Source organism: Dipodomys merriami, unplaced genomic scaffold (assembly GCF_024711535.1).
Source record: "Dipodomys merriami isolate MVZ:Mamm:240054 unplaced genomic scaffold, mDipMer1.0.p SCAF_21, whole genome shotgun sequence".
NCBI classification, from domain to species: Eukaryota; Metazoa; Chordata; class Mammalia; order Rodentia; family Heteromyidae; genus Dipodomys; species Dipodomys merriami.
Window position 1 is genome coordinate 4,653,454 of NW_027203493.1, and position 10,436 is coordinate 4,663,889.

The 10,436-nt window shown below is 33.2% G+C and overlaps 2 protein-coding genes across 2 annotated transcripts; one reads left to right on the plus strand and one right to left on the minus strand.

The window, feature by feature from the left end:
* Positions 1-4,018: 4,018 nt before the first annotated feature.
* LOC138833607 (olfactory receptor 5T3-like) lies at positions 4,019-4,987 on the plus strand. The gene has a single exon (XM_070031889.1). It carries the CDS (start codon positions 4,019-4,021, stop codon positions 4,985-4,987), a length of 969 nt encoding a protein of 322 aa, XP_069887990.1.
* Positions 4,988-8,711: 3,724 nt separating this feature from the next.
* Positions 8,712-9,659, minus strand: LOC138833609 (olfactory receptor 8H1-like). Its single transcript, XM_070031890.1, has one exon. The coding sequence runs from the start codon at positions 9,657-9,659 to the stop codon at positions 8,712-8,714; it is 948 nt and encodes a 315-aa protein (XP_069887991.1).
* Positions 9,660-10,436: the final 777 nt, after the last annotated feature.

Below are 10,436 nucleotides of genomic sequence, written 5' to 3' on the forward strand. Positions count from 1 at the left end.
CTGCCTTAGCAACTTAAATATTGAGATTATTTTAAAGATTGGATTAGTTAGTAGCAACAATGTTTTTAAATTTTATACTTGATATATTCTTAGTATCTTTCAATACATCAATTAAGAGAGATGTAATTTAATACCACATCAAGGATAATATTTCCATATTTAAGGCATATCATGATGAGATTATGATATGAACAAGTGCAAATTTTGAGAAATTGTAAGCCATGACAGAAATCTAAGTTTGAGATCTCCTCCTAATGAATGCCTATATTTTTCTCTACTCACTTTTGCATTTTTATTGTTATTGTAAAGAGTTGTAGAGAGAGTTGCAGTTATAAATCAGATAAAAAGTACATTTCCTTTTGAACAATTTCAACCCTTCCTTGGCTGTCTCCTACTTTTTCCCTCCCATCACCACTCACAAGTTTTATAATTCATTTTCACAATAGTATCTAGTATCTTTGATGCCTCTGTTCATTTTTTGTCCCACCATTTCTCTCACTCCCCTTGCCCTGCCAAAGACAGATAAACAAACAAATAAGACATAAGAAAATAACAACATTAAAAGCCCTCCTGTCTCCATTTCCTGGAGTTCATTTTGATAAGTGTTATTTTATATGATCCAATGCACATAGCTATTGCACCTTTGTGATCCTCTCTAAACAATATTCTCCTTTGGTCTCACTTTGTGTGAATGCCTGGAGACCTTACAGTGTAATTTATCATGTCCCAGTGTATTTTTTTAAACATCCAGCATGTTTACTTGCAGATCTGTAGGCACATCCAAGTTTCCACAAATGAGGGAAACAATGCAATATACCTTACTTAGGGTCTAGTATACTTCACGTAATATAATTTCTTCCATCTTTTCATTACTTTATGAATGGTACAATGTCATTTTTACTGATGGAAGAGAAGAATTTTCCTATATATATATATATATATATATATATATATATATATATATATATCACATTTTTTTGATTTATTTGTCCACTAAGAGGCTTCTTTGATTTCAAATCTTGACTAGATATTCAGCATCAGAACTAGAAAATTTATATGAAGTATCATCTTTAGATATATAAAAATTGTAATACAAGATAGACATGTAATTTAACCAAGGTCAAATTTTTACCCTGTTTTATTGAGTCAAAAACACCTAATGCCTTATTATAAAATGGTATAATTTATCACTTTTTTGGTCTTTTTAATATTGTTGTCAAAATTTGACCATGAGAGCTGATAAAGTGGTTTTCCATTTAATTTTTCCATTTTATCACTTTTAATTAAATTTAAGATTGCATATATTTCCCTCAAGCCAAATAATTAAACTAAACTAGCTTAACATAGACACAAGTGATCCTAATATAGTTAAATATGTTAATATAAATAGTCCTTTGATGTGCCTCTTGATTAATGTTGCTAAATAGCTTTGCTTTTCTGTCATATCTATAGTTCCCATTATGAAATAGATTAATGTTCTAATGAGGCAAAATGAAAAATTGTCTGAGCTCATAAACTGATAGTTATTGATTTACATTCAAGATGAATGACATTACCATTGTCAAGTGTCAATATAAACTTAAGTTTGCATATTATAATATTTTATTTTATTTTTTATTGTGAAAATACTGTGCAGAGGGGTTACTATTACATGGGCAATATTTTTTTTTTTATCAGTACTGGGGCTTGAAATCAGAGGCTCATGTTGTCACTGGGTTCTTCATTGAAAGCTGATACCTTACCACTTGAGCCAGATAAATACATACTGTATGTATATATCTATCTGTGTATAAAACAGATATGTAAATACATGTAATATATTAATCTAGAAAGTAAATATAAAACTAAAAGCTTAGTAGTTTGTGAGTTGGACTCATCCATTGTTTAAACTAATCGTAGTTTATGTACCTCTCGTTTTGTTATATGAATAAATTCTGAAAATCACATTTCATATGCAAACACATTTCTTGGGTAATTAAAATTTAATTCATAGCTATATGTCTTCATGCATATCACAGAATGCTACCCTGCAATCACCCCCTTGAAGATGGCAGGTTTAAGTATTTTAGTCAGTGATTTTTTGCCTTTGAGAAGTCCTTTGTAGAAGTTTATGATGACTGGAGGCTAAATATGATATTTATAAGCAAAAGCAAGTATATTTACCAGTCCCCATAACTGAAATTCCAAAAATGCCTGTTTTCTGGCACAGCTAGGTCCAGCACCATGAGCATTATCACCAGGATTCAAATCTCTCCGTCTTGTGGCTCAGTTTCCCTCTCCTGTCAAAAGCATACTTGGGGTAACACCAGTGTCTCAGCACAAGCAAACTCAACTGAATTTGAGAGTCTCTCTGTTTTGGTGTTGCAAGGCAGGACAGGCAAACCTTACACTGGCATAGTTCTGTGATGCTGAGTCAGTTGTAAAGGAAGATTAGTTTCTTGTTCTCCTGTCAGTCTTCTACCAGGTCAATCTGGTGCATTATTATGAGTCTGGGTGAAGCAATCACTTTTTAATTACTGCAGAAGAAATGGACTCAGTTTTGAATCAGTTGTACTTCTCCTTTCAAACTTGGTAGCTTTCCCAGGTGGTAAAAATGATCACACAGAGACTTACTTTCACTTAACAACAACAACAAATCTGCTTGTTAAGAAGTGCACAGCAAAATCCTTATTGTTGAGAATATCACATTCTGTTGGGGTAAGGTGTGGGTTGTTTCTATTCATAAATCCTTGGTGTAATTGGAATACACATTTCCTTTTCCTGATAGTCATTGAATTAGGAAAACACAACATAATCAGAAAGCATATCCAGAAATCAAATATTTCTTTGAGGCAAATATTTAATTTGTCCTTTTAAATAACATTTTTGACAAAAACACTAGTTCACTATCTTAGTGTCTTTGATTTTGTAAAAATTTTGAAACCTCCATAAGAAACATTATCATTTTATTAAATATAGCAGGAATTAATTTTAATAGAAATGTATCTGTAAGAACTGCAAAAATGCAGGAGTTGAGAAAGAGAAACATGCTTCATATTATTAAGCTAAAATTTGATGTACAACAGTAAATAAATAATAGAGGCTAAAATTTTGCAAAGGGTTTATATATATTTAAAGACAAAAATTGTAAAAAAAAAAAAAGAGGAATAAACAAGGCATACCTATGTCCAAAATAAAACCTATGAGATAGAATTAGCCATTTGCTAAAAGTGTGGCCATAAAATGATTTTTGCTTGAAAAAGCCATCTATTCACCAAGCTAAAAATTAAACCAAATGCACCCTACTTTCAAGCCATCTGTAAATATTTCATAGTAAACATATGTTTACCAGTGAGGTAAATTTGAGTTCTATATTTTTTTGGTTGATCGTGGGGCTTGAACTCGAGGCCTGGGTGCTGTCTCTGAGCCCTTCAGTTCAAATATAGGGCTCTACCACTTAAGCCACAACCCCATTTCCGATTTCCTGGTGGCTAATTTGAGCTTGGAGTCCTAAAATCTTCCCTATCTGGGCTGGCTTTAAATCATGATCCTCAGATTTCAACCTCCTGAGTAGCTAGGATTACAGCCATGAGTCACTGAACCTGGCTGGCTTGTTTATTTTAAGAGGCCTGAAATATAAAAGATATATCATGAGCTGTGTAATAAAACTTGGATAACTATGGGTATGTACTTTTTATTAAAATGTATATTTTATTCAAGTATGCTTATAAGTATGCACACTGGTGAATTTTCAGATTCCGTGGGTAGAAAATACTTGCAATATTCATTGAAATATATAAAATTATATTAGTTCACAAGATTGTCTACAGGTTAAAATTAGCTAATAAGGGAATGAAAATTATATCTTAATTTACCTCTTAAAGTAAAATTTATGTGCATGTCTGAAATTCTTCATTACAGCAGATCTCATTGCTACCAAAGAAGTTAAGGTGTTTCAGCACAGATAGATTCAACAAGGATAGAGACAGACTTTACTCACATGGGGTACATCATTTGGAAGCAAGAATTCAATAGTGCAATGGACAGAGTGTCATCAAACTTGGACATACATAAGCTTGGTTTAAAGAACATGACTGAAGTCACCATCTTTATATTGACGGGCTTCACAGATGATTTTGACCTGAAAGTTGTCTTATTCTTCCTCTTTCTTGCGATATATCTCTTCACACTGATAGGAAATTTTGGCCTGGTTGTACTGGTCATAGGGGATGCCCGCCTCCACAACCCCATGTACTATTTTCTCAGTGTCTTATCATTTTTGGATGCCTGTTACTCTACAGTAGTGACCCCCAAAATGTTGGTCAATTTCTTAGCAGAAGATAAATCCATTTCCTTTATTGGATGTGCAACCCAGATGCTTCTATTTGTGACTTTGGGAACCACAGAATGCTTTCTGTTGGCTGCAATGGCTTATGATCGGTATGTTGCCATTTACAACCCTCTCCTCTACTCAGTGAGCATGTCACCCAGAGTCTATGTGCCCCTCATCGTTGCCTCCTATATAGCTGGATTTATACATGGCACAATACACACGGTGGCCACTTTCACTCTGTCCTTCTGTGGAACCAATGAAATTAGGCATGTCTTCTGTGATATCCCCCCACTACTAGCTATTTCTTGTTCTGACACTGAAATAAACCAGCTTCTACTCTTCTATTTTGTGGGCTGTATTGAGATAGTCACTATTCTGATTGTCCTGGTGTCCTATGGTTTCATTCTGCTGGCCATTCTGAGAATGCGTTCTGGTGAAGGGAGGAGAAAAGTGTTCTCCACGTGTGGATCTCACCTGACTGGAGTGTCCATTTATCATGGGACAATCCTCTTCAGCTACATGAGACCAAGTTCCAGCTATGATTCAAACCATGACATGATTGTGTCGATATTTTACACCATTGTGATCCCCATGCTGAATCCTGTCATCTACAGTTTGAGAAACAAAGATGTGAAGCAAGCAATGAAGAAGCTGTTGAAAGAAATTAGTCATTGACACGTGGTTTTAGAATTGAGTAAAGCTAAAATAAACATAAAGGATGCCCCTCTAAATCTGTATTGCCAGAAACTAAGAAATGATCAGGAGATTTAGTTACAACTATTAGTATACAACATTATTCCAGTTTAAATGAATGTGTCTCCCAGTTTAAACAAATGTTTCTCTTGCATGCCAAATACACATTAAATATCGCTAGACATAAGTGGTGGTGTTGTTAGTTTTTTTTTTATTTAAAGTCTTTTTGTTTTTTTATACACAAGGTGATGTACAGAGGAAGGAAGGAAGATTTTACATTTCTTAATTATTTTATTTTGTCTGAAGAAAGAAAAAAACTGTACAGTAGAAACCAGCTTTTAGGAATGCAAGATTTTTTTGTATGCAAGTATATATATATATATATATATATATATATATATATATATATATATATGCATGCATATATGCATGACTGATACATTTTTTTAAACAATTAACTAGATTTGAGAGATTTATTTTAGACTAGATCCATGCATAACCACTATTCTCAAATCTATAAGTAATAATCTTTCATTACTATCATTCCTCAATACATTCCATGGAACAATCATCTAGAACGTTGATGAATTTACTCATCTTTCTACTTCTGTCTGCTCTCATCCTTCCTCCTCTGTTTCTCTACCAATTAAATCAAAGTATTAAGGAAAATTTTCCTGTGATGCCCTATGGTTTTTCTTTTCTTTTTTGTTATATTTTTGTGTTCTCTCAAATTGTTACAACACAAATGACCATTCCTAGAGAAAGGAACATGTAAAATAACATGGAGGATCACATGCATCAGAATCTATATAAACATGACAGATATGACCAATGAGTCTGTAGACTCAAGGACCAAAATTTATATAACTTTCTGTCATTGGGAATTACAAAGTTTCGGGATGTACTCTTCATATGATTAAAATCACTTTTGTTTTCTGAATGCAAGGCAATCTATCTTGTAAATGCTCATTCTGTTAAACGATGAGATTAAACACTAACCATAAAGTTCTACACTCCATTACCATTTTTCAATGTACGTGGACAGAACAGATATAGAAGAAGAGTCAAGAAAGCCTTTACTATCTGACCTATGCCTTTACAAGATCAAGGTGACTTAGAACAGGATATCAGTAGACATTAGCCATTTAGTTACTTCTCATTTCTATTCTCCAAGAATTACAATAAAAAATATGGGTAACAATTAATATGATTTCGACATGACATACATATTCAGGAAAAGAAGTCATTATGGATAAAGAAAAACTCTGAAAAACAAGAATAAAATCAAAATTTGGAATATTAAAAAAATAAAAAATATTATCGATAGCTTTCAATAGAAGAAAATTTTAGTTGTAAAGTTTGTTTTTCGACATAACACCTTGTACATCTCATTGTTACAATGGGTCCAACTGTATCCCTATTTAAACAATTGTTTTTTTCCCTTTCCCTTGCTCATGTAATTGCAACCCCTCAGTACAATATTTTCATAATTACAAAAAAAGAAAAATTTAAATTATTAACATCCCAAAACTTATTTTAGCCACATTGAAATATATAGAGAATGTATTCAAATATAATTTCACCTTAAATTGTTAACTTGTCAAGAACAAATGTTATAGAATCATACCATATAGGTATGTGGTATTTATCTATATTAACATCAAATATGTGTACACAGAAAGTTCAAACTGATATGTCATTTTATCAGTATAATGCATCTTAAAGTTACCAAATTTTCTACAATAAAAATAAAAATTCATGAGAATTAGAACTATAGGGCCATGTGTGGTGACTTATATTTGTAATTCTACTTACACAGGAAGCAAGGTAGGAGGGTGATAAAAGTTTGAGATTATCCCAGGCAAAGAATTAGTGAGAAAACATGTTTTTAAAAAAGCCATGCTTTAGCTGTACAGTAAATGTACATAGGAATATCTTGTCTCTAGGCCAGTGGTTAGAAAAATTAAAGATCTCACATAAAAATGAAAAAAATAAACTAGAGTAAATAAGGCTAAAGATGTTGTTTAAATAGCATGATGTTTTCTTAGCCAGTGTAGAGTCTCTGATTTCAAAAGCCAGAACTGGTAAAATGAAAACAACACCAACATAAAAGGACTAAAAATAATAATAAAAGTAAAGGCAAAAAGGGAAAGAAGAAGAAAAGAGAAGTACACATTAATTCACTAACCTTTAAATCACAGAGATAATGAAGGCCCCAACACAAGAAAACGTGGATAAAAACTTATAAAGAAATTACTGTATACTATCTGTTTATAGGATGTCACAAAATGTAATCAATTGTCAATTTATTGTTTTACAACAGCTATGTATAAAATATATTAAAAATCCATATCCAGTATTTAATTGAAGAGTTTGTTCATAAAGAATATTAGTACAAGCCCTGCTTTCACTTTATTTGATGTTGGTATAATTTGTGGAGGGGAAGGGAAAAAACAAATCATTTAAATAGGGATACAAGTGGACCCATTGCAACAGTGAGATGTACAAATTGTTATGTTGAAAAACAAACTTTACAACTTTGGTGGAGGGGGAAGGGAGTTGGGAAGGGATGGGAAGGGGAAACAAAGGAGGAGGCAACAATGTTGATAAGAAACATACTCATTATCTTGCCCACGTAATTGTAACCCCTATTTTCACAATAAAAATTAAAAAAAATACTTTCCTTATTAAAAAAAGAATATTACACATCTGAAGGAGTCAGATAAAAGTAATCAAACAGTTGCATACATTCTTGATTTGTCATAGAGAACGGGTTTTTAATGTTTAGAATATAATTGCTGCATGTGGATTCATACCCTACAGCATGAAAACACGTTCTTTTTAACAGACTTAATTTCGCACATATAATTGAGAACATATTCATTTCATAGCTTGGTTGACAAGCCATTATCAAATGTTAGATAGCTTTTAGTCATTTAAGAAATCTGCAAAAGAGAGCCTAGGAAATTGCAGAAATTTTGTTGCTAAGTCTAATACTTATATATCTATATATCTATATAAACACATATACATTATTCACACTCATTTACATACAAAACATGCACATTACTATCTCCAATATTTACAATGTTTCTCTTTCTTATTACACTTCAATAGTTTACAAATATTCTCCAACATATTATATGCTATTTTCCTATAATGAATTCTAACTCAAAAGTTTCCTTTGGAGTATTTATAGATATTTTAATATTTGTGAGTTCAATACCTTCAAAGGTATATCTAATATCCAAAAAAGTGCCACAGTACAAATTATTTCCTAACACAGATGCTATACTACATAACTTGAGGACAGAGATGGGAAAAAAGAAAAATAAAGGATAATGATGAAAGCATAATGTTGATTGGGATGAATTAGAATTCAAGACCTAAGTTAGGGAATCATAACCTCATTCTACAGCCATGTAATAATATTTTAAACACAGTACCATAGCAGTAGGCATGACATCATATTTGGAACATTACTTCCACTTAAAAGGAACTCATATATGGGAACCATACACTTACCATATTTTTCATGCTATGCAATTATGATATGAGTGTCTGAAAGTATAGTCTCAGAAATATGCACAAAAAAATTTCAGACAAATATAAAAGAAGGTTTCAGTGTTTTTATAGAGTGAAACAGGACATGCTGTCCCCCTCCAAAAAAACTAAAAAAGTTGGGTTGAAATGCTTAGCATAACTGTTATTTTAGTCTCCTGAAACTCTCTTTCTTCTGCATAACCCGAAAGAAAGCACTCTTCACTTCCTTGTTCCTAAGACTATAAATGAGTGGGTTGAGCATGGGGATCACAATTGTGTAAAACACAGAAGCCACTTGATCCTTTCCCAAGGAATAGGATTTTTGGGGTTTTAAATAAGTAAAGATGGTGGTGCCATAAAAAATGGTGACTCCCAGCAGGTGAGAGGTACAGGTGGAGAAGGCTTTCTGCTTTCCTGAAGTAGAACTGATTTTCAAAACAGTCAGCAGAATGGACACATAGGACACACATATTATGAAAAGAGAGACCATCAGTGTGGAACCAGCAATGAGGAATATTACAATTTCAATATTATAGGTGTCATTGCAGGACAGAATTAATATTGGGGATGTGTCACAGAAAAAGTGATGGATTACATTGGAGTTACAGTATTGTAACCTGCTCATCCAAAGGACAATGACAGAGGAATCTATAAAGCCAATCATGTAGCAGCCACTGAGCAGAGAATGACAGAGTCTTGGCGACATAATTGCTGGATAATGTAGAGGTTTAGTGACAGCTATGTAGCGATCATTGGCCATTGCAGAGAGAAGAAAACATTCTGTAGCACTAAACATGATAAAACAGAACATCTGGGTGAAGCAGCCCACGAACGAAATTCTCTTGGTGGAAGTCAACAAGTTCCCTAAGGTTCTAGGTGTGATGACATTTGAATAACATAGGTCAAGGAATGAGAGTTGTGTAAGGAAAAAATACATAGGGGTGTGGAGCTGGAGATCCAGGCGAATTATCATAATCATGCCTAGATTGCCTAGCAGAGAAATCAGATAGATCAGGAGAAACAGCACAGAGAGGGCCCTCTGGATCTCTCCAACATCTGTCAGTCCCACAAGGATGAAGGATGTCACACACGTCTGATTCCAGATTCTCATAGTATGCTGCAGAAAACTATTGTGAAATGCAAGGCGACAGTGAAAATGACTTCAGGAAAGTTTATTCTGGAGTTGGGAATGTGTTGTCTTAGTGGTAGAGTGCTTGCCTAGCACCCATGAAACTCTGAGTTTGATTCCTCAGTACCACGTAAACAGAAAATGCTGGAAGTTGCCCTGTGTCTCACTCGATAGAGTGCTAGCCTCGAGCAAAGGAAGTTCAAGGATAGTGTCCAGGCCCTGAGTTCAAGCCCAAGGACTGCAAAAAAAAAAAAAAAAAGGTTTATTCTATGGATGGTTCAGTGTTCATTTTTTAAAAGCAATTTTCTCAAAATTGGTAATAAATTTACCCTGTTTGACTCAGTTATCAGTCAGTAAGCATGTAGACACACTAAAGGATCTGAAATTGTTACAAATGCTATCTTTCATGAAGAAGATATTCTACATGCAGAAAATCAAGTGAAAATTCAAATACCTTCATCTTAATCTTGATAATTATTTCTGTAAATCTGAGAAGAATGTTACTCAAAGTCCATGAGAGGAGATAACTTCAGAGTATCATGTACAGTTCATTCTTTTGTAATTTTGATTAAATCAAATTCCAATTGTTCACATTATGGTATTGTACTAGAGAACATTTGTATCATACCACTCATGAAGGATTCTAAATCATTTAAAATTGCTTCAAAAATAATATTTTGAACAAACTAAATCAAGCCTACATCACTTAGCATAAGGCCCACGTCATACGTCTACCATATTATTGTTCTAACAATGTGA